At 37.7% G+C, this 25,057-nt stretch overlaps 1 protein-coding gene across 1 annotated transcript in view; it reads left to right on the forward strand.

Annotated features, from left to right (window-relative positions):
- The window catches only part of SEMA3D (semaphorin 3D), a 139,091-nt gene that overhangs the window by 67,861 nt on the left and 46,173 nt on the right, over positions 1 to 25,057 (forward strand). The window contains exons 4-8 of the mRNA XM_062581305.1: positions 4,579 to 4,641; positions 6,183 to 6,302; positions 10,337 to 10,430; positions 13,785 to 13,913; positions 19,926 to 20,068. Coding sequence (XP_062437289.1) covers positions 4,579 to 4,641; positions 6,183 to 6,302; positions 10,337 to 10,430; positions 13,785 to 13,913; positions 19,926 to 20,068 — 549 coding nt within the window. The remainder of the gene's footprint in view (positions 1 to 4,578; positions 4,642 to 6,182; positions 6,303 to 10,336; positions 10,431 to 13,784; positions 13,914 to 19,925; positions 20,069 to 25,057) is intronic.

Below are 25,057 nucleotides of genomic sequence, written 5' to 3' on the forward strand. Positions count from 1 at the left end.
GGACTAAGTCACAACTTCTTTTTCACGCAGGGGTCTGTTTTCTCATGGAGGAGAGCTCCTCAGGGAGACATCATTGAGTGTATCATTTCTCAGTGCCAGGATGTCTTGCAGCTTGATCTCGCTTTGTTTTCTGGAGGCTGCAGCAAATAGCTATTTAAAATCAACTTATTTTCTCTTAGGTGACGCTTATTCCTTTGAAATAGGAAGGAAGCAATCCCTGTTTTCGCAGGGATTTTTCGAAGTCACTAAGTGAGTGTTACGCGACATGCTAGTCCGCTGGTATTCCTCATGCCAGATGCTGCTACATCCTGCTGGTGCTACATGTGCCGCTAATAAAACACTTGGGGCTTTTCTTGTACCAAAGGCTCTACTGATACAGAAGTGCTTAAGCACGTGCACTGCGTCAAGCATGCGAGTGGCTCTGGTGAAACCCGGAGGGCTGCTGAAAGCTGTTGACCTCAATGGGACCGTTCAAGTGCTCACTGGTGGTAAGAGCACGGCTATCTTAGGGACACGGCGCTGGCAAGAACCACGTTCATCAGATGGTCTCATTCCCGATTTTCACCCGCGACTACCTCATGTAGCAGTTATTCCTTTAATAGACTGATCTACTCTGCCATAACTAGAGTTACGGGATATGTCATGTAACTTTTCCAAGAAGGTCATCACTCCCAGAACCATGCTACTCTGATGTTTCAGTGTTGTTGGTTTTTTTATTATTATTTTATTTACAGTCTATATTTATTTATGATCAGCTTATACTCATTTCTTCTCACTGTTTGTAATTCTAGTCTTCAGAGTTCTTTGATTCTTCCTGCATAGTATTTCCAGTCTTCACTTGTATTAGTGAGGCTTCCCAGCTTCATATCATCTTCACATTTTGTTGTAGAGTGCTGAATTTTTTGCCAAGGCTACTGAAGAATATATGAAATAAGACAAGGCTGACACCATTTCTTAAGGAACTCCATGAGTAACTGCCTTGCACCCTTATTTCTTTTCAACTCAGTCCATTGCCATCATTCTTTTAGTCAGTTCTTTACTCATTAGATCATTTTTCTTATAATAATACCTATTTTCTGAAACTGAAACGATCCATTTCCATGCGGCAACATGAAATGCTTCATTTATTTATTTAAGAGGAGCTCTACTACATGTAGAATTGGGTTGAGCTGATTTATATAGTACATATATGCAGATATATATGTGTTATCTATGTATCTATCATCTCAATTGTCTATTTTATAATTTAGTTTTCTTTTTGCACTTTTTTTCATAGTAAAATATATATTTGGAAAAAATAAAAGTGTTACCTTTAGAAATCACTCTGTTGCTAATCTGAAGGAGACGTTTGTAGCTTCTAATGTTTTGTTTTAATCAGAAATCAATTTCCAGTTTCCCTTTAACGTGATACCTTATCTGTCCTATATTTATGTATTACTTAATTTTGTACTCCTGGGAGGTTTTCTTTCATTCTGCTAGTAGAGAATATATTGGGTTGCATTCATTAGGATATTTTAATTTCTTTCCTGTTACTAAATTTAAGAAAATATTTTCAGAATTATTTAAAAGTAATAACAGCGTAATTTTTTTTGATTAGGTTATAAAGGATAAACTTAGGAAACCATTACAGTAGCTGTGACCTTTTGAATTTTGATATAGATATTTTACAAGAAAAATAAACTAAAGATTAAAAGGTGAAAGTAATCCTCTTCAAGTAGATGGCTCATGTATTTAAAATATTTACATTCTTCATTTAAAAGTAATACCACCTAACTATTCTAAGATTTCTAACTGTTGTATATATAATATATAACTTATGCAGCTTCTAACATGAAATGATACTAATTTACCATGTTACTGTCATTGTTACCATCATTATGCATTTTTCTTTGAGGAATTTAATTAAAAGACTTTCGTTAATAAGAGATTACCATTGTGAAATGAGCATCTGAACTGAGAAAACACTTATGAAACAAAAGACCAATTTCAATGCACTAAACCATCCACAAACTCAAAGATTTTAAATACAAAAGGAATTACTGAAACATGTAGTCTTATTTTTTGCATATTGTTAAACCAAATAACTTAGATGACTGAAAAAAAATGGACGTTAATTCTATCTGTACAGAAAAGTAAACATACATTCGTGTAAATAAGTTTATGCATGTGAAAAGCCAGTAAGACTATTCATGTGCGTAAAATTACGTGTATCAATGATTGGGGGAATAAGACCTGTTTGTTAGGCAGTATGTGATCTAAGAGGGAATGAATTTACGTTCTGTGGCTGAGCACATTGGCTCGTTATTTATTATGAAATTTTCTTGACCTATTACAGATTAGAAATGACAGTTTCTGGGAACCTCTCAGTTCTCATACAGAAAGTAAATAAATATCACTTTAAATCCTCCATACATAATTGTATATTGATTTTTAAGTTGGATCATTTAGCTACATTTTCCATTGACTAATGTGGTCTTGCAGAATGCTAAATAACGAGGCTGTTGAGTAGCCAGAAAACAAAACAATTGACTTTTCTGTCATAATTGGCTGTGGTCTTCTCGTCAATCAGCAAGACAGGGAATGTGTATATCTCAGCCTGACTGGTCCAGCTTGTACAACAAAGACTATTTCCCATGAAGGAATGAGGGGTAAAGTCAAGTCCATTAATATGTTTGCTGTCTTCCAGCGTGTGCAGAACAAGTCCCCGCAGTGCGGGTCCGGTTCCGCCGTGCAGTCAGTGGGAAGTCCGCGGAGCGAGATCTTGTCTGCATAACCTGATGCCTAATTGTAGTCAGAAGAAAGTCTTTCTCCAAGAACTCTCAAAACCCTCTACCCTTCTCTCTTGATGACACAGAGAACTTGGGCAGAATTGGACCTAAGGTTTATGTGAAAAAAAAAATAGATCTTATCTTAATTCAACCTGGCCAAATGTATTTGTAGAACCATGGTCTTACATTCCTTTGGCGGGTTCCTTCTCATCAGCTTTTCTTCACCAGAAGAAAGCCTCGTAAGCCTGCAGATTCTCCATCTCCTTCATCCCAATGTTATCATTGCTGCAAGTGTTAGCAGCCCTGCTCTGCCCATACAGAGACTAGATGAATTCAATGGTGCTACTTTTGGCTCTTCTGGATGGCCTTGCAACTTTCCTAATATTTTTTTTTTTCTGTAGTTTCTGGCATTACTTGTGATCCAGACACATAGCACAGCTAATTTCATATGGAGCTTTGGTACCTAGATGCTGTCATTACATCATTCCAAGAAAATGCTCTGGGAAAGTAAATCTGTGCTCCAGTTCTGAAATGTTGTTATCCTGCCTTATCTCTTAATTTAAGTAAATATTGCTGTAAAAAGTTAAAGTTTAAATAAAGTAAAATACATTATCTTTAGTAATAGCTTCTAATCACACAGGTAACTGAAAATTCACTTGAGAGAAAGTTAATTTCCATGCAGAAAACCAGCACATCCATTTTCACTTGGAAGAGAACAGAAAGAACTGAAATTGAGAGAAAATTTTCTAATCAACATTTGCTCAAAAATTAGTAGGGCTGTTTGGTTGGTTGGTTGGTTGCCTTCTGACAATTAATTAAGAAAAATGGCTACAGGTCTCTCTTGTGAAAATAAGAATAAGCAAAAACAGATCCATGGTTAGCATGGTGATTCTGGAAGACTTTATATTTAGCTTTTATTTTGAATTTAATAGAATTAAATATACACTTGATAATATCCTATTTTGTCTGTTTAATTGAAATCAGTGGGTCAGAGCCTCGGCTGCTATTAATTAACATATCTTTATTAATATCGGGGGGTTACAATAACTAATAGTAATTTGACCTCTGGTTCTGTCTACCCCAAAACCTAATTTACTGGATTCTACAGAGCAGTTGAAAGAAGAAACAGAAATAATAATAATGAACACTACACATTATGTATGGAACATGATTTTCCACTAATCGCCAATGTCATTTTCTAAATCTGTATGCCTTGCACAGTAAACTCAGTTGCTGTTGATAGGTGATGTTATTAAACCGTATGCTATTGATTTCTGTCAAATGAACCTTTTGTTTTACAATTTTCCCTTAAGCTAACTTCAATTTCTAGAACAAAACTTCTTTTCATTTTGAAAATTGGCAGTAACAGCTAATCAGCTTTTTTTTATAACTATTTTGCCAAGTGGACTGGCCCAAATTCATCAGAAATGTAATTTACCCTCATTTGCAGTCATTTTAATGAAGATGATTTGGCTCATCTTTCTGAAACATATGTGAAACATTCATGATAATGAGAAGATGTACTAGCCAGATCAACTAACCAGTTTTAAAAAGCAGATACACAAAGTGAAAAAAAAAAAAAGAACAGGGGATTTGATTTAAAGCCTCTGTATTTGTTATGCAGCAACATGTATTCATAGCCACACTCACTTCTATTCGCATGTAAATTCCTTCAACATGTATATGTACATTTTAATTGTTCTTTCAAAAAAATAGTTAAGTTGCTATCATAGGAAAATTGAAAATATTCATAATGTTTGTTTGTCTTTTTTTTTTTAAAAAAAAAACTTTAACTGTAACTATGTTACAGATTTACTGGCCTGCAGCAAAAGAAAAGGTGGAATTGTGCAAACTAGCTGGGAAAGATGCCCATGTAAGTATAGTATATATTTTTACCTAATTGTTGCTAATAATGTTTTATACCCGAATATTTGCTTATAAATGCCCGAAATAAAGTTATTAAACTATTCTTAAATTTTCATTTATTTTCCTAATGAATGGACAAAAGATAAATCAAAAAAGGAAGTTCTATTTTCTTCATTTAAAAAACATTACACTGTCATGCTTTTCTTTAAATGTTAATGCTTCAAGAATAATATTGAACAGTGTAGGCAGCAAACATGCTTAACAATGAACGTATGTAATAGATACCATTGAGAGAAGACTTTCATTTGAAATATATGCTGGGAGATGCTCTGAGAGATTTTGATTTGAAATCCATTGGAGCCTGCCTATGACTCTGCTGTTGTTATCACAATCATTTCTTTCCCATCAGATGCTCCTTTTTCTTGGGAACATCCTGAACTTAACTTAATTATAAGTCATTAACGAAACAGAGTAGCAGTGCATATTACAAATTAACTTAATTTGTAGCCAGCTGCAGTTGACATTATGTTAAAACATAATCTCAGACTCATTAACTTTTCTCTGCAACCACAAATCTTCTTCTTTAAAAGGTTCTGTGTATGGAAGGTGCATTCATATATACATGAAAACTCTGGTAGGTCTTTTGCATAGCACAGATTGTATCATGCATCTAGAATCCACCATAAATATAAGCATTTTCTAGCTGTATAATAGCATTTCTTCCATTTCTCTCCACAAATCCTCTGTTCTCCATCCAGCTTGTCTGTTACCAATGTGGACTCCAGCTCAAAATACTCTCTCAGCATTCTGCCTGAGAAATTTCAACTTTTTATCGTAAATCATTACTACTCTTATCTTTACAGCAGACAAGAACCAAGCAACACCTCTCCTGAGCACGGGGAAAATTCTGATATTGCTCTGTATGTAGGATTTGTACTGATCTATCCTTATGCTCAAGCAAAAGAGAAGGAGAATATTTGTATTCTAGACCAGGATTCACCTGAGCATCCATCCCCGTGGACTCAGAAATGCTCAGGAACAGTCCAGTAGGATGTGGTTGGTGCAAAGAGAGCTCACTCATACACAAAAATACCCTCTGGAAGTATGTTACAGCTCCTCTTACTTTGCCACCGTGATTTCTATCATGTATCTTTGATGTTAAAGCTTGTGCAGAAGCCTTAACTGGGAGCAGAAGCAGGAGAATTGATGGACTAATCCCGCGGCTATCCGACTTCTGAGCAGTTGTTGACAGGGGATGTTTATTACGAGCGAGTGAACAGATATCCTCCAAACTGCGATGTTACCACGCAGCTTATCATGGCTCGTGACTGTGAGCCTTATAACTAAAACCGGCTCACGAGTCTGACGGATGAGCTGCCTGGTGGAGGGCCACTGCAAGATTTTAGCCATCACAGCTTTGAACTGTTCAGTAAACAATCACTGTTACAGTAGTTTTGACCTAAGTACAGTCATACGATGGCCTTGTATGATGTACAGTATGACAGAAGAATAAGCAGGGATATTAACACTTCTTTCTCTTCTCAATAGACGGAATGTGCCAATTTTATCAGAGTTCTTCAGCCCTACAACCGAACCCATGTTTATGCCTGTGGCACGGGAGCATTTCACCCTCTCTGTGGATACATTGAACTTGGAACTCACAAAGAGGTAATTTAGTTTCCTCGCTGCTCTGACGTATCAAGGAATAACCCTCTTCTTGTTTAGCATTCATCATAGATTTGAAAATACCATGTGAGTGTATAAAAAATGAACTGACAACAGCTTATATAAATAACAGGGTAAATGGTGGATTTTACAGGTCAGACAACTCGTGTGCTCACATTTGATATGTGCATATCGCTCTCGAACAAAGCACTTTTCTTAGAAAGACTTAATACACAAACTTCTTCAGAATGACACTTTCAGTGATTAACTAAGTGAAGAGCACATTTAATCCAGATGTCTTACATTCTAGTAAGTGACTTCCTCACATATTTTCTGCTTACACATGCAGAGTTCAGGATTCATAATTCTATTTTTTTAATGTATACGTATTCCTCTCATCTCAAAGATGATTTACTGTTCCTTGCGCATGAAGATAACGTAGAGTTTGTAAATGGACTCCTCAGAGCCTGAGTCAAAGGACAGCATCTCAGCCCTTTGCAGATAGTTTACAACACTGTTGCTGCGTGAATGTCCTCGTATCCTCCGTCACCAGTGGCATATTCCCGAAATGAAGTTAGAAACTGATTGGTTTTCATTTGCTGGTGACACAGAAATCTCTGTCCTAAGTGGTAAATGTTTTAGACTAAACCCTCACAGCAGAAAAATTTTGCTGTTGTGTTGTGTATATCAGACACTTAGTACACAAGTCTCTTTTTAACTCCTATACATATAACACCTTGGCTATATTTGTAACTTTGGCTGTTTTCTCAGACAGTGTCTAGAAGTGACCTGCCTGGCTGCTTGCCTGCCGTGCAGTCTTTCCATACTGCTATAGCTTCTTTCTCCCTGGGACTAAGGGAAATTCTAGAATGTAAGAAATGAGGTTCAACGATACATTATTAAATGCAATAACCTGAAATACGTACACATCAGAATTATTCTGACAGACAGAATCATGGGCCAATGCTTCTTTTTTTTTTTTTTTTTTTTTTTTAAGAAAACCCCAAACACCCAAACAAAACAAAAAACAAAAAAATCCAAACAAACAAACAAGCAGATAAAAAAATGTATTAAAAAATATTAATGCTTGCCCAGGCTGAGACCCATCTCTCATTCCATCTACTAATCTGTGAGCTGGTTGACCAACCCAGGGCAGCTGCCTAAATTATGGAAATCTGAAGCTGCTTGAAATCTTCATGATGTTGCTCCTTTCCTAGGAAATCATTAATGCTCTCAGAATTGCTTGTTACTCATTGCATAATTGGTCTTGCAAAGAAATAAACTTGTAGACTTGCCTCAGGACTTTGAATATTCCAATTGAAACAACTCAGCTTTTAGATCCCATCTGTAAGGACTTCATTGTGAAAGATGCTTTCATTAGACATCATAAAATTATGGAGTTGATCTAATTGTTCAGTCTGGCAACTAGTCTATACAAGGGCTATTTCTTGACTAGACCTGATCAATTGCTTTGTGGGAGGAGAAGAGAAGATTCCCATGTTGTATTCCCTAATCACCTCCCTGTCTTCCCAGTCCTGCCTGTCTGGTTCAGCGGTTGCTCAGCAGCAGTGTGGTAAATTTTAGTATTCATCACTACTTAAGTCTCGTCTTGTGGTGCATTTTTTTATACTTCCTACTGAGTTCACAACTTTGAATGGCATGAAATACTTTTCCGCTTCCCTTCCCCCAAACACCCTATAGCCACTGTTCCTGCACTGTTTCTCCAGAGAAAAGTGATTTGCAGGCAGATGCCAGGTCACCTTTCCTTCCAAACACAGTGCTTTGAATTTGATAGGAAGCTGCAAATGTGTCCTGGTTGTGGGAACCGAAACCAGGGTTCCAGCGTGGTAATTCAAAGCACTTTCTCTAGATCCAATCTGTTAGTCTCTGTTAGTCTTTTTTTTTTTTTTTTTTTTTTTTAAAAAAATCTCTGGATTTTTTAATCCATTACAAGAATGGATATTTGGTAATTAACAGCCTCTACAGGAAGTTGTGGGATGCTTGGGAGATCCAGGGCCTGAGGCAGCCTAGCCCGTGAAAGCAGGCAGTGCCCTGGGGACCGCCGAAGGCTGCCGCTGGCTCTGGCCGCCGGTCTGCTGCCTGGTGCCAGCGCTGTGAAACCAGGCGAGTCGGCACGGATCAGGTGACTCAAAACCACAGCACACACTGTTTTTGAAGCCGTACAAATCCCCCATGGGATCATGCAATTAAAGAGGATTAAAACACTCGTCTTGCTCTTCCTGAAGGCACTGCCAACTTCTCTTGGCTGGTAAGGAAGAGGCTTGGCCCAGCCCGTGCCGTTAGCCACAGTTCTCCAAGGGATATACTTTTCCTTAAAAGCTTTGTCCAGAGTGAAAGCAGGAAGTTAATTTCTGTGTGAATGCCTGTTAGCGTCCATTAGTTTGTCAGGGTGAAATCTAAAATGTTTAATGTTGATCAGTAAATTTATCAGCCACCTGAATGCTGAACTTGGAGACAATCTATTGGTGTTTGATACTGTCAGGCTTCTCCAAGCAGCTCACGCTTACATTTGTTCGGAGAAATGAGAATGGGATTGGAACATATTACTGTCAGAAAAAAAAAATGTATTTTTTAATTTAGTTTTGTACTAATTTAGTTTTGTACTTTGTATTGTTCTCTGACCACTTCACTAGCCTGAGATTTTGGTTTACCTGCTATCCCAAAGGTTTGGGATAGTAACAAGGGTTGTCGTTTGATGATTAAATTCTGCTTCATACCATGATAAATAACGGAAATGGAATTTAAGTGCATAGATTGGGATTGATTTTTTTTTCTTTTAAGGATCTTGATTATTCAGTATCCTGGGCTTTTGTCTTCTGAGCCTGGAGAGTATAGAATCTCAACATCCCAATGAAATAAAAAGGTTTAATCATTTGTAATTGGATGTATGCTGATAGTGAATTGAATTAGTGTGCTGTGAAGTTTGGTCCTATGTGGCCATCTTTAGATATACTTAGCTATCATTTTTACTCTTCAGTCCTCCTATAAGGTGGAGGTATAGAAATTAACGTTTAAAGTCATTGCATCCATTTTAAAGTATTGGGTTATATCAGAGGTTTATTTTTCAAGATGTGTGCCTCTACAATAGACATTAAGCCCACAGTGATTTGATTTCTGAATGCTAGTAAGATTTTAAATATCCTTGTGGAGATATGATGTGTTACAGTACTTCTGTTCATAATCTTTTTTTCCTAATGACAAAATTCTGAAAGCCTCCATACCTTCAAAGACATCATTTTACTTTTCTGAATAAGCTATTTGCCTTCAGTAGGATTCATGATGCGTTTCAGTTTAAGTATACAATTATAATAAAGAGAAGAAGTAAAAGTGACCATTTTGGCAATTCAAAGCTGCAATAATACTTCAAATCAATGCTTAATAAAAAATGAATTAAAAATATAAAATCCTCCATTTAAAACACCAGAAATCATTTTTATACAATTTATTTTCCTTATCTTCCTCTATGCCCTAGTTCTGTGACCCAAGAATTAATCACAATGTATTTGGGAAGTACAACCAAGGATCTATTCTGATATCTCTCATATCACTAGCTTTGTTAAAAATAACAAGAGAGATCATATGCTACTCTCATTTAAAAGGGGCTGAGCTGTGTCTGTGGTGAACATTATTCAGCAGTCCCTGGAGAAATTTAGGAGTCAGACAGAATCTCTTCTGGGTCTCCTGTTGCAACATAGTCTATCAGCACTTTCCTAAAAAGAAGCCAGAGCCTTTTAAGTACAATCCTGCTTTTAATTTGAATAGAAATGAACAAAGCATTTTTTTTCTGAAAATAATTTTATGTTTCTAAGATATACTTTTGGCTATAGAATGAGAAGGATACATTAAAAGAATGAGACACAAACTCATTGTACAGAGACACAAACTGTAGACATCAGCACTGGGATGATAGCTGCGTGATCTAATACACCTTCACTTTGTATGTTAGCAGGACAGGTTGTCCAAGTGGGTTGTGCTCTGCAGCCGCACCAGGATAATGACTATGTGTTTATTCTCAGGAAACAATATTCAGGCTGGATGCTCAAAACTTGGAATCTGGCAGGTTGAAATGCCCTTTCGATCCTCAGCAGCCTTTTGCTTCAGTGATGGCAGGTAAGACCCATCTGAGCCAGGCACTCCTCTCTCGTATGCAGTGACTTCACGGCTAGACACCAGAGACAGTAGCCCAGCAGACGTCATCGGCAGAGCTCCTCTGGTGTAGGGAAAGTTTCAGATGTTAGTTTCTGCTATTTGAGCTAGGAGAGCCTTCAGTGTGCAGACACCAATGCATTGGAAATGCAGCAATACAGAGACGTTTGAGCGGGCATGAAAATGCTGCCAGTTTAGATTGGAGGCGGTTTCATCCTTTTCCAGTTATTTCTCCTTTAAGAAGACACGCACACACACAGACAGACACACAGAGCCACGGGCAGAAAATGTTTCAAATGTTTCTGGGCCTCTTTCTGCAATTATCAATATATTCTCCCCTTTGAAGTCTGCTGACATCCACTATTTCCAAAAATACATTTTTGAGGTTTCTATTTACTTGAGTAGCCACTTCTGAGGCTCTAAGTCTCAGAACAAGATAGCGCAATCGGCCTCCTGCATGTCTTGCAGTGCTGTGTGGTCTGACACTCGGTGCCGCGGAATGTCAGCTTGACCTCCAGATTTCAAACCACTATAAGGGCTACTTTTGTCATGGTTTGGTTCATAGCTTTGGACAATTTTCATTTAACTTGTCCATCAAGCATATGAATACAAGATAAGAGTGAAGCACCATGACGTTTTCATTTACAGCCAAAGAGTGGTGATGACAATGCTTTGAAGTATCGGTCACTCTGTGTTATAAAAAGAATATGACTAATGTTCAGTCTTTATTCTCAGATAATAAGATAGATGATTTGTGATGCTGACCCAACAGATGGGGCAGGACTTCCTTTATTAAAAACAATAGATTAAAGCTAGTGCTTATTCTTCTCAGGGACCCCTAGTACTATATAATGACCGTGAAGTCTATTTATAAAATAGAATTCTAGAAACTTTAACTATTCTTCTTTTAATGCAATAGAACTCCATGATTTATTATCCTGTTGGCTAATTTCAGTAGCGCTCGAGTGCTTTGACTGCTCTATTTAAATCCTGTTAAATGAAGAAGCTGCCATGTTTTAGCTAAGTAAAAGAGGAAATACATAAATACATAGGAATCCCTAAATATGTAGGAATTTTCAGGCTAGAGAAAATTAATAATCAGGCTATTCCAATGTCCCTTTTCTAACTGTGCCTAGTGTCAAGTGCGAAAGGGGTGTTGTAGAGAGTTACAGACATGACCAGAGAATGTGTTCTTGGCTCATCTTTTGAGGATCATTTTATTCCCAAAACACTGTAGCTCATGGATCAGATATTGCACTGGGACTCAGGGGAGCTTACTTCCTGCCCTCTGCCACAGAGAGACTCTCAGGGCTATTTCTCTCTGCCTCATTTTATTCCTCTGCAAAATGGTGATAAAAATTTCTTATGTCTTTCAGAAAGCACTTTAAAAACATTTATAAATATTTGAGCTAAATGGTATTTCATCTTATTTTCATTCATATATGTATGTCAGCTAATACACCTGGTAATTTTCATTCTTTGTAGAAATGCCAAATCTTTTATTGAATTCTGCAAAGTATTTTGCCCCCAGTAAATTCCACAGATAAATTATATGCTATGTGAAAAGCTATTTTTTTTGACTGTAAAATTAAGTCACCTGCTCATCATCCATCTTTATTACAAAGTACTGCTCACCAAAGCTGTTCTGGAAAAACTGGAACTTGGAATGAGTGATTCCAAAAGCGGAGAGAAGTGCTGAAAAGTCCTTGTCAGCGGAGACTAAGCAAAGATGGACAATTTCTTTTAGCTATTCAGATTTATCAATCGCTGAGTGCCTGTCAGTTAGCAAACACCAATTATCCTGCCCATTCCTCATTATGACAAATACCTTTCAGAATGCACTGTTGTTCCTTCACAAAGGCGACATGCTGTCTGAAAGATGTGTTTTTCAATATTGTCCTGGAAATAATACATAAGTAATAGTAATGAGGTGAAAAAGAAATCTGGTAGATCTTTTTTCTGGACAGATATCATGCTCGGGGCTTGGGTTTTTTGTTCTGTTTTTAGTTCCCACCTCCGCCTACCCCCTTCCTGGTCTTGTTTTTTAATTAATACAAAATGAAAACACACAACAACTTTATTGAATGGCATTTATTCTGTATTCACTCTCAACAAAAGACCTCTTTAACAGATTTTGTGAAATGTTTCCAGACAGGGTAGCAACACAACCTGGGGAAGGGAGGTAAAGAGGATTTTTGATATATCATGTTGTTTTGTAAGTGATTATGCTTTATGAACATGACAAGTGTCTTCTTTTTTTTTACAAATTCCAGGGATTTAACCTTACAAGTCAACAAGTAAAAATAAAACTCCTCCATCAAAAAAAAAAAAAAAAAAAAAAAAAAAAAAGGAAAAAATAGAAAAAAGAAAAAAGAAAAACCTATCATTTTGTTTGGCCAGAAATAGAGTTGTTGTAAAATGCACTATGCAATGAAAACCATTCACAACTTTTTTTTTTACTTCTTTTTTACAAAAGTAATGCGATCCAAATGAAAAGAGGAAACGCTGCGCAATGCTTAAATTTGTAGAGTTTTACCTTGCCCACAAAGCTAGCAGAAGAATAAATAGCAACTGCAATTTTAGCAAGCATGCTGTACTGTATTACAAATATAGTTTTCTTATGAGACAAATTCTGGCTGCCCTAGTCAAGTGAGATGTCTCATTTATTTTAGTGGAATCTCTCACTATGCTGAAATGATCATGATGTGGGTCTGTAGCCATATTCCTACTATTTACACGTTACATAGTTGAGAATTCCCATAGTGCCTGAATTCTTCTTTGTGAAAAAAGTATTGGACAGAGATCCCTGAACTGGTAATGAGCTAAGCCACTCATTTCCCATAGTGAAGCATCCATTAGGCTCAGCCAGCTCGAGTCCAGGAGCAATGAAGCCAGCAACACCGCTGTAAGGCGAGGACAGGGCTAGCTACAATCAATAGATGACTGTGTCCTTGCCATGGTCCCCCAAGTTTCATGGTCCCTTCTCATGGGGCAGGTTCAGGTATGCCTTAATGTCCTTGCCATCTCAGTACTCATCAAAGCCTAAGGGGATATATCTACTTTCCTGAGTGCCTAAAGCATTCAGAAATTGGACTTGGTTCTTCATTACTTAGGTATGTAATTGCAAATATTGCCTCCATTTAAATGTAAGTAGCCTCATAGAACAACAAGTCATTAAAATTTAAGACAATAGCACTTTAAAACATTAAATTAATTCGTAGACAAATTAGATACAGGTTTTGTTCACACAACGAAACATAAATAGTTTTAATTGTTTACCCCATAGCTGTAGAAACCCTATTTCTTTTTCATTTACAGATGAGTATCTTTATGCTGGAACAGCTTCTGATTTCCTTGGCAAAGATACCGCTCTAACACGTTCTCTGGGCCCTTCTCACGATCACCATTACATCAGAACTGACATTTCAGAACATTACTGGCTTACTGGTAAGATCCCAAACATATGCTGTTGTCATTTGCATTGTCCCCGTCTCTCTGAAGTTAATAGTCCCTTTTCTATATAAATACATGTCCAGCAACTATAAATATAGATATTGTATTGTGGTATTTTTGGATTATGCAGGTTCCTTTTTAAAAAGTTCAGTGGAAAAAAAAAGCTCCTGAGAAATGTCACAGAGGTGAAAATGCTAATTAAGGAAGGAGTAGGAGAATAAGACCTAATAGTTCTTTCCGTCTTTGATCTATACATCTGTATATAGTACAGTAATTGGGATAATATCATGATTTAAATGATTCTATTTCCAGTGTTGTTGGAATATTATTTTTAAAACATTTTTTTCCGATCACTTGTTAAAAAATGTTCCCTACAGCTTGTTGAAATGACAGACTAGAAGTTCCATGTTTTTAGGTAGGAGGTCTTTCTTTCTTTCTTTCCTTCTTTTCTTTTTTCTTTTCTTTTTTTTTTTTTTCCATTTTAGAAGGGGGAAAAACACCCTATGTTGCTATGTATGCTACATTTTAAAACCACTAAGGGCACCCTAAAATAGCTTCCCAAGCAAAACATGCCTTTTTCTTGCCTGTTAAAAACATTCTGAGCTAGTAAACTCTCTAAAAAACTGGCCGCATTTACACCCAGGCAGTCGCAAACCACACACAGAGTAACATGGAAAACTTCACTCACAAGCTAACCCTGCTCAATTAAAGCATCCCCCTTTTAGCCATCAACTGTCTTTAAAGATGTGGCAACACTGGCCCTGATTCAGGATGCCTGTATGACTATTATGGGCATATTGTAAAGGCAGGGCCTGCTGACCACAGGGTTAAGTTGTCTTCCCAGCAGTTATCTTCTGAAAGGGATAATTTCACATCTTAACTCTTTGAGTCCTGTTTCCCTATATTTCTGACTAGATGCAACTTCCTAAGCTCAGGGTTAATCCTAGAGGGTGGAGAGGAAAGGATAGAAACACCTAAAGTCCTCTCACCTTTCCCAGTAAGAGCAGTCCTTCTGAGCAAATGTCTTTCTGATCTGAACAAAACGTTCTTCTGACTCTGATAACCCACACCCCTTTCGTCTCTGGTGTTCCTCAGATGAATGGCTCAAAACCTGTCCCTTCTCTCCTGTCTTCTGCGTCCTACTGCTACACACCGCAAAAAGCCCTTTGTGCGATGTAGACCAGAAGCGGGCTGAATGCGATATAGACACGGTCCTTCCAACAGCCCGCTCTTGACTCGTGCATCTACACCACCATTTTATCGCTGGCTGCCTGCTGGTGCTCAAGATGGAAAGATGTTTGGGGGGGGGCTGCTTTCTTTCCTAAGGGATACTGTAATATCCTAAAAAGAAAGATTTACTGCAGTTTGGAACCAAGGAGCATCTGGTGTTATCATTAGTATAGATCCACCTTGATGTGCATTGCAGAAGTATGAAAGAAGGCTCAGTTCTCAGCCCAAAAGAACTTAGAGCTTAAATACCCACTGTTCCAAGCATTTCTTTACGCTATGAATGTTTCCTCCTGAGCAGTTTGAGACAAGGGAATATTACAAGAACATAGGATAAACTAAAGGATTGCGGATTGTTTATATGCTTTAGTTTTGAGGGAGGGGCAGGGTCTGCCTTTTTCCTTTCTGTTTGATCATTTCATTTTTTTATTCTATTTTCACTGAAAATGGCTGCATTTGTGAAAGTTTCCCCAAAAGATAAAATATATTAATATGTCTGGGTTTGAAAAGCAGCTTTTGTGTGTTAGACTGTAGTGTGAAAACTACCCCACATTACGTAAACACCGAAGACCCTATATATTCTTCAAGTTTACCCTATTTCCATCTATATAAAATCCTACAGCCACACACTGTCTAAAATTTCACATATATAATCTGTGAAATGTTATACTAAAAGGCATAGGTATAAACTAGGTGCTTCTAATATGTTGAAGTGGTCCTTTTAGGATTGGAAAAAATATGAGTGCAAGTACAAATGATGGAATCTTATCTGCAAAAAGGAATATGTTAGCCCATGCGTTATTAGTTTATTATGTAGTATTATCAATTGCATTCACTTTGTGCTTTCAGCAGATTTTAGTGTAAAAAAAATATTTACTTGATTTCAGGTTTAAAACGCCTCTATCATCTAACCTTCCTGTCCCCTACATCTACCATCCATTTACCAAGCATGAGTTATACCTCCAGGAATGGTTGTACATGCTTAAATAATTGTACAATTAGAAATAATTATTTCTAAGCGTGACTCATGTTTTACTTAGGTTAAGCATAAAATGCATAACTTTTTTTGTTTTTTTCATAGGGCTGAGGCGCTTTTGCTTTAATGCATCTTAACGCTATAAAAGTTTTGTCTTATTTCCTTTCTGGAAACAGGATTATTCTTTCCTGGGGGAAGGGAGGGAAAGACAAAGCATAAGGGAAAAATGCGTAGGACACCTTCCAGTTCGTTGCAGGGCATCTCTATCTTGACTAATTAAGACATGTCTTAATCTCGATGACTGAATAGCAGCTCTACGAAAGAGAAGGGAGGAAGGCAGCTAATCTTTCCCATGACTCACCCGGGCTCATACTCCCGCGCGCAGTGACACCGAGGACGGAGGCGATGCCGTCTCTGCTCGCGAGTCAGCCCCTCTCCCTCCCGCAGAGCCCCAGAACAAGGCGCCCGGCTCGCCTCGGCCGCGCGGGGGGACGCGTCCCGCGGCGGGTCCCCCGAGCTGCGCACGCAAGCACGCTCTAAGCAGCTGCACATTCCTCCCTCTTTTATAGGAAGCTAAAGTCATCATTAGAGTGAGTGTTTCCATGAATAGAATTAACCTTTGGGGGGTTTTTCTTTGGTTGCAGTTTAGTCGTCTTTGCCAGGGACGGATACTCGCAGGCAATGACTGGGCTTTCTTTATAGCCTGCACGTTTCGGATGGGTTTCAGTTCGCTTAGCTTTAAAAGGCAAAAGTTAGCATCCTGTCTGAGCTCGGTCGTTTCAGTTGTCTCTTTACATAACTCGCGCTACCAGAGCGTGACTCGCCCCACCTATTGCCAGAACCTGTCCTAAAATGGGATTATTCGCTGTCCCTTTCTTCCTCTCTGCTGTGTCCTTCCCCGAAGGAGGCAGGACCTAGATGAGTGTAGACGAGAGCTTTACTTCTAGGTGGTTAAAGTGAACCGATCACCAAGTTGAGTGCCATCCCTTGTATCGTCATGACCCGCGTTTCCAGAAGCCCAGCTACAACCTGGTGCTGCGGAAAGACTCCAACTGGTCGGGAGTCTCTGTCATTTCTTTATCTTCTGGGATTTGCTATTCATGCGCCGTATTCTCTTTCTGGGCCTGATGAATCTTACTTCAGTGTAGGCCTTCTTAAGGCGTGTGCCATTGACCTACAAATCGGCCTAGAAGGGGGTTGTAGCAGCAAATATGCAAATGCGTGACCACCTCAGAGAAGACCGCAGCGATGCCCTAGGTGTAACAACTATTCTCAATAGGCCACAGGAGCATGTTTTTTTTAAAAAAAGGTAATGCCTAAATTTACCATACCTGCCATTCTCAGAGCTTACGATGCCTGTAATCTCCTATTTGCTTACATACTATCTAACCATGAGATTGCTATGAAGGAAAAGTTTCCGTTGAAATAAAAAAAAAAAAAAAAAAAAAAAAAAAGATTTTTGAAAGGAGAAAAAATGTGTATATGAGAAAACAAACTGTGGGTTAAAATGATTATCATAGTTTGTTTCCCATGCAAAGAATCAAAAAACCTAATTCCCAATTGATTTAAATTTACTTTTTTTAATGTAATATGGACAGATTACAAAAGATGAGACATAGATCTCCCTTGCAAATCATAATGTGCTTTTCAGATCATGAGCTCTTTTATTAAATTGTTTTCAATCTCCTTGTCCTCATATCATTTAAAATGTATTTTTGTTTGGATTTAACTTTCAATGTGTTTTCAATTGTGATTTAAAATCCTTAAATATTTGTGTTCCTTTAATTTGTTAGAGATTCTTCTAAATCTGTTCCAGGAATTGATATTGAGACGTTTGTTTTTGTATTTAACTTGCCAAGCAAAGCAATGAAATTTAAGTTAAAAAAGGAAAAAAAATGAATATTCGGAGTTTAGTTCTGTAGATGTGGATTTTAAAAAAATCTATATGAAAATTAAAAGAATGCTATAAAAGTATTTCACAGGTTTTCCTATTAAATAGTTATTTAACTAACTATATATTTTGGAAACCATATTGGATGCATATTAATGTGTTTATTCATGCTTAGAGATCTAATCTTCAAAGTAGACTGAAAGGGCCTCAGGAGTAATTTAATATTTTCTTTAGGCTCATTTCAAAATCCTAACTTAAATTTATAGGGCTTGATTCCTTCATCATTTCATTTTCCTGCTGATTCCATTCTATAGTGTCAGAAAGGTTTCAAATGGAAGTAACACTGTGGCTATTTCAACCCATAAATTTCCTTTTTCTGTCATTAAGGTGCATATTCAGCACTTAAACCCATTTAATTTTATCTCTCGTCTTAGACTGTGAAATTGTGAATCAAGGACCCTTTTTTCTTTTTTCTTTTTTTTTTATTCTTTATGTACTGTAGATTTCTCAAGGTTAATATAAAGCAATAGGGACAACAACATGAATATATATTAAAAGCAGATAATAGTATTCCCCACAAATCACTAATGTGCTCTGTTTACTCCAGCATCCCATATCCCCCCTACCACTTGCTCCTGTGGTCTGCGTTGTTACAAAGGGACAAAGCTGTGCACTTTATTCGTGAAGGAATGTGTTTCAGAGTCAAGTGTCTCTTTGCACTGTATTTGCCTAGCCAGTAGCTCTTTTCAGTTTAAAGGAAAACATTAGTGGTCCAAGGGTCCTCAGAAGAGGTCATTTGTTGTAGCACATCAGGGAACATCTCGAAAATCACTTCCCCAAATACTTCCTCGTTCATTTGTGCAGAGGTGGTGTTGCCTGCTGTGCTACAGTGCCTCGGCCCTGGAATTTGATTTATGGTTTTATTGCAAAGGAGAAATGTGGTGAGTGAGCAGAACAGAACTGGAGATTATGAGCAGAAGAACTGAATAAGGAGTACAGGTATCCAGTGAAGGATATGTATCAAATCTTAGGCCAGTTAGCATCCCTGTACGATGCTGGCAAAAATATCAAAGCTTGCTTGATATTTGTCTCTTGCTTTGAGAGACACCAGAAGCAGTGTAAGCAATCACCATATCAAGGCAAGGTATGCCATGACATTCCTTGAAAAAAAGCAGATTTAAATAGCCCAAACAGACCATTACGCTGAGATAGCTCACCTGTTTGGGCGATGCAAGTTAATGTCTCGGCATAGCACGGCACTGTGCCACTAAGACATACAGGTCCGTCGTGGACTTTGGTATGCTAACTCAGGGATCTCAGCATGATGCTGTATTGCATTTTGTAGATATAGTCAGTATGCTTGTTACAGCACAAACATCTAGGAAACTGTTAGCTTGGGAAAGTTGTTGTTTTATATTTATATATATTTATAATCCATAAATATAGAAAATCAATAAATTCATTCATTTCATTCATTTGTAAGCTCTCTCTTCTAAGCAGTAGTGTATTTTTGTACTCATAACTGCTGTAATGTGTGATTAAATGAATTTAAATTCCACCCTGTGATTTTGGAAAACCTAAGGCTGATAATGGTGGCAAGAGGAGTGAGGCAGATTTTCGTAAGAAACTATTTTGAACTGAAACACATGCAGAACGATAGTCAATGCTGCATATTTGTGCAGAAGATAATAACGTATACACACAAAAACCATCATAGTAGGAGTAAATTCTTCAGAATCCGTGGTATTTTTTTCACACAGTTAATAATGGATTTGCTACTATATGTCTACATAAGTATTTTTTAAATTTCACTGGAAGATGTAATGTAAAAACAGCTATAAAAGCAGAAATGTAGTATCATGTATTACAACTTTTCTTCATACTTTTTAAAACTTATTTGGGGAACTTCCAGGAGCAAAATTCATCGGAACTTTTCCCATTCCGGACACCTATAACCCAGATGATGACAAAATCTACTTCTTTTTCCGAGAAATATCACAAGATAGTGGGACATCTGACAAGACAATCCTTTCCCGAGTTGGGAGGGTTTGTAAGGTGAGGACTCTCTCTTACATTTTATTTGCAATAGAAAAGTTTGATGTGTTTCTGTGATATATCTTTTTTATTTTCCTTCTAAATTAAAGAAATAATGATACCCAACAGGCCATCCAAGTAATTTTTCAGAGCATTGATAACTAATGCTCTCTGAAATTTACTTCACTGAAAAATAGACTTGATATTGAATATGTGTTACTATTTTTTTTTAAAGAATAATATAAGTGATAACCTTGCATCTAAATAATAATGTATTGACTTTCCGGTATGCAACAGTGACAGCTTTTGTTTCATTAGCTTTCAGTGAGGATTCATTTGGGAGTATGTGTATTCAACATACATCAGTACAGCATCTCTGGGCACTGCTGGGAGCTGAGATCATTCATTTGTTTCTGAGCATACCTCATTATTGGTTGGGGTGGGGGGAAGTTAAGAAGTTTTATTTTTTTTCTAAGCTACATCCACATCTGGAGGTGTCCTCCCCTGAGGTTCCAGCATTAAAAGTTTAATTCTATTAGTATCCAGCTTGCTTTAGAAGATTACCCCCTTCCACTTCTCTTTCTTTATGTTTGATATTGCCCTTTATGAAAGATATCTGCCCTTATGGTGCACTTAACCTGGACCTTGATTTTCATGTGCTGTACTCATTGAAGAAGCATTTGTTCCAAGGCCAAGAGCCTCTTAAAATGCTAACACAAAGGTAAATCAATTACTGTTATATGACAATGGTGACCAGTAAAGAGTCAGCTATTTAGCAGCCTGCTGTTGTTGCTAATATCTTCCTCTGGTTGCAGCAGAAGGGTTTGTTGACTTCTCTGGCAGATGTATTCTTTCTCCATTCCTACAACCCTTAGAGCTGTAGGAGTGGGGTCAGTGTAGGTTCTCTTGTCCTGTCCTTCACCCTTCAATCAATATAGGTAGCAAGGAGTCATTGCCAAAAGTCAGGAAAAGCATGCTTAGAAACTATCATCATATTTAACAAAATATAAGCTTTGAGCAAATGTTTATCTCCTGAGATGATCCCGCTCTCAGTAACACCATCACGGTAATCACATGATTTGGTAATGCATTTCTGTGATGTTTCCTTCAGAGGTCTTCATTTACATGTATTTTCTGAGAAACATTGCTGACAGTGAACATGATCTTCTTAAGAAAAATACTGAAAATAAATAAATGAACAAAAAGTTTATGATTTGCTGTAAGATATGTCTAAGAAAAAAACAGAAAAAATGGATGCATATTGATAAAAACAAACACTAGACATGTATGGATATGTAAATCTACGCAGTCTTCTGCAGTCCAGGGAACCCCTATTAATTGAGATTTCAGTAATCACAGACATTTCACACTTCGGTCCTTGACCTAAATGTTAAGAAAACAAAAAAAGACTTCATTCATAAATCAGTTCTCTAGGAGGTTTTTAGCCAGACAAAAGAATGGATAATCTTTAGTTGGGTATTTCTCATAGGTATGATTAATGGCAGACTGGAAATGCAAACATATATGATTTGCTATAGACATGGCATTTGCTGATTATGAGAAAGCACTTAATGCATTAGGAAAATTTGGTGGGTAACATTTTGAACCCAAGGCACATGGGAGATTACATTAAACTAAGATATATCAGCAAGAGAGCTCCAGCATCCTTTACCTAGAAAAAAAAAGCAGATAAGATATCATGGCAAAAGCAGATGTATTGTAAGGTAATCCTAATGACCAGACAAAATTGTACTTCAACTGAGACTGAATTTGTAGAGTAATCATGTTAAGGGGAAAAAAATTTCTTGAATTTTATTTTTTAATACTCAGGTGAAGAACACAAAAACCTTGGAAATAGTTGAACATGTTTTATTATACTTATGCATACAAATCTGTAACAACAGAAATGTATTATTCTGTGTAGCAAAACGTGTATGAACACTTGTTTTAATGTGTATGTGTGTGTGTGTGTGTGTGTGTGTGTGTTTGTGCATGGGCACACAAATACATATAAGGCCAGATGTTCAAGAGTGTCTATTACCCTCAAATGGAAAAGAGGGAACTCCCAAAAGAGTTCAGCATCCAACAAGTCTTTTTTTTTTTTTTTTTTTTTTAATCAGAACAATGGGAACTGATAGGTAAAGGTGACTATAATTACTGTTAGTTTTACACTGTCTTTTTTTTTATTGAGAACTTCCCGAAGGATGTAGACTTGTACTGAAAATTCAGAGTATTGCTTTTTTTTTCTTTTTTTTGTGCATTTATCTAGATTATTGCCAAGCCTCAGTATAAATAAAATTATTATGATTATTCAATATAAATTAATGATATATAAACATACTCTGTTGTTTACAGACTAACCCACTAAGGAGCTCTGGATCTGTCGTCTGCTGTGATATAGCTGCTATGCTTAATTCTCTGATATGGAATTGATGTCTGTGGTTACAATGATGGATAACATAACGGTTTCTACTCATGCAGTCTAGTTAATGTGGTCTGTACTGCATAAAGATAAGCCTCTGCCTTCTTTCCATAGCAAGCGTAGAATAACATATGTATATGGGAGGAGACCAGCAGCTTTCAAAATCATTTGCTTGGTGTAAACCCAATTTCTTTCCACTAGAGCTTAATTATTCTCTACCTCAGAGTGCCTCGGGGCTCCTGTAAATTAATGTCAGAGACACATGCTGAAATTAGAATAGGCTTTGTTTTTAATAAGGAGGTTAGTCAATGCAGCCTATCCTTTGGCTAGTTTTTCGCTGGCTGAACGATATGCCTTCTCACTGGTTGTCTCCCTTGGGGAAAGTCTTTTCTGGAAAGCATTCCCTCTTCCCGGATACTTTCAGACCCAGAAGATTGCTGTACTCTCCCTGGCAGTTCTTTGCCCAGAGTCAAACAGCTGTCGCTTGTCCTGCTCCTCAGCCCATCCTTATGTTTACCATCTAGCAGCATGTTTCGTAATGACGCAGGCACCATAGCACTGAATAGCACTAATTTAGATTTACGTCATCTGCATTCTGTATATCACCAGGGGATATCATTGCAAATTGGGAGGAAGTGCTTTCAACAGTCACTTTCAGATCCAGTTGTGTCATTTATCATGGCAAAAGGCATTTCCTATTTTTGAGTTGAGGGAGGGGAAAAAATGTATCATAGGCCTATCTGTAATACCTGATAGGTTTTATGATGTGTTCAGGCTCATATGAAGTGTAATATGTTGGGTTATTTGCTTTCTTTTCAAGTAAAGTCGTAAGTGCAAAGACAGAATGACTATCAAAGATTCATCACAAAATCTTTATCCGTTTTTTAAAACATACACAGATACGCTCACATATATGGCATGCATAGACCCATATATTTCTGTTTCTGGAAACACAGGCATAAACTGTTATAGCTACACTGTTCAAGTCTATGCTACTGCACCAGTTTGCATCTGCTAAGGACCTGAGCCAGATTTTGAGAACAAAATGCAACGTCCATGGACGGTGCCCTTTGCAGTCAAATAACAAGTCAGCTACACTTTTGTATACACACTTACTATAAAGCAGTGACAGAATTGTCATTGTATTTAAGCACACTTCATATATGCAAAAATAACCCTAGAAAAGACCTGGATTTTTTCCTATTTTCCTCACTCAAATAAAAGGTAAAATAAAAATCCTATCTTACAAGATTTTTCATAAAGTTTTTGGAGAGGGTTGTTGAAATTTTTCTTTGCTTGTTTTCTCCATAGCATTTTTTCAGTTACAACCTCATTCCACTGGAATGGAATGTAAATTAGCCAGAAGCAGTAGTCTCTCTGTTACAGTATGAAAATCCTGTTTGTTATTACAGCAACGTCTATTTCTTGTATTACAAGCTTCTCTTTAATGGTTTTGGTGATGTATTGCAAAAGTTACTGCATGTGGGTTTAGAGACTGATTTCTAAGAGACCTCAGCTGCCAAGAAATTAGACTTCGGCCCCTAATGTGTATCCGTATGTCCCAAAGCATTCAGTATCCAGAAGCTTGCTTTGTTCTGGTGGGAACAGTGGGGCTCTTTGTCTTGGTTGTATGCCATTCCACCACGCCGACGTACAGCAGTCCGTACCTGGGGACAGGAATATAGCAATTAGGCACAGCCCTCTTGGTTAAACGGTACTTTCTCAGCACAGTGGAATGTAATCATTTTAAGAGCTCCTGAGTCAAGAGCATGGGACACACCCTGCATTCCACCTTGGGGTAACGTAATTTATTTCCAAAGCCCTGAACGCGAGAAGAGTTCAAGGCCGTGACCTTGCGTCCCGTCTGAAGCTTTAAGGCAATTTGTACTCTTGGAGGGAGCTTTCCTCCTGCTAGTGCGAGCACAGGGAGTCCAGCGGGCTCCGGAGCTGGGCTGGTGGGGTGTAAGAGTTAGGAGGTGCTTTTCTTGCATGGGAAATAGTCTAGCCATCCCTTCAGTGTGAGCTGGGAAAATCAGATCATTAACATTCTTTCTGTTTCTATATTGTGTAATGCATCACTGCGTATAGATAATTGAGCTACCTCCAAAAACGTCCGAGCGCCCTTATCGCGTGATGCTATACTGTTCAGCTGTATTAGCTCAGGTCCCAGAAGCAAAATAGCTACGTTGACGTGTTCTCAGCAGGGCGGATTAGCCTGGGCTCAGCACCAGGTGAGTGCAGCTATCCAGCCTCATTGCAGACGAGCCGGGAGACCGAACTTACTGTCTGTTACATGCCTACATACTTTGACAGCATAACGTTGCCTAGCCACAATGCTAAGCATGAGTAATATATATATATTTTTTTTTGGTTTCTCAGTGATCATAATTAAAAACACTAAGAAAATGTCAACCCCAGGAAAAAAAAAATCAGAATCAAAACGAAAAAACAAAAAACCCCTTTGGCCCTTGTTTGCTCGTTATGCATCTTTGCAGCAATTTGTCTTTTAGCAGCCAGCTCCTCTTGGATTTCTGAGTTTTACATTTTAATGTTATGTGCCATTTGAAAGTTTTCAAATGATGTAAAAA

This window comes from Rhea pennata, chromosome 1 (genome assembly GCF_028389875.1).
Source record: "Rhea pennata isolate bPtePen1 chromosome 1, bPtePen1.pri, whole genome shotgun sequence".
Lineage (NCBI taxonomy): Eukaryota > Metazoa > Chordata > Aves > Rheiformes > Rheidae > Rhea > Rhea pennata.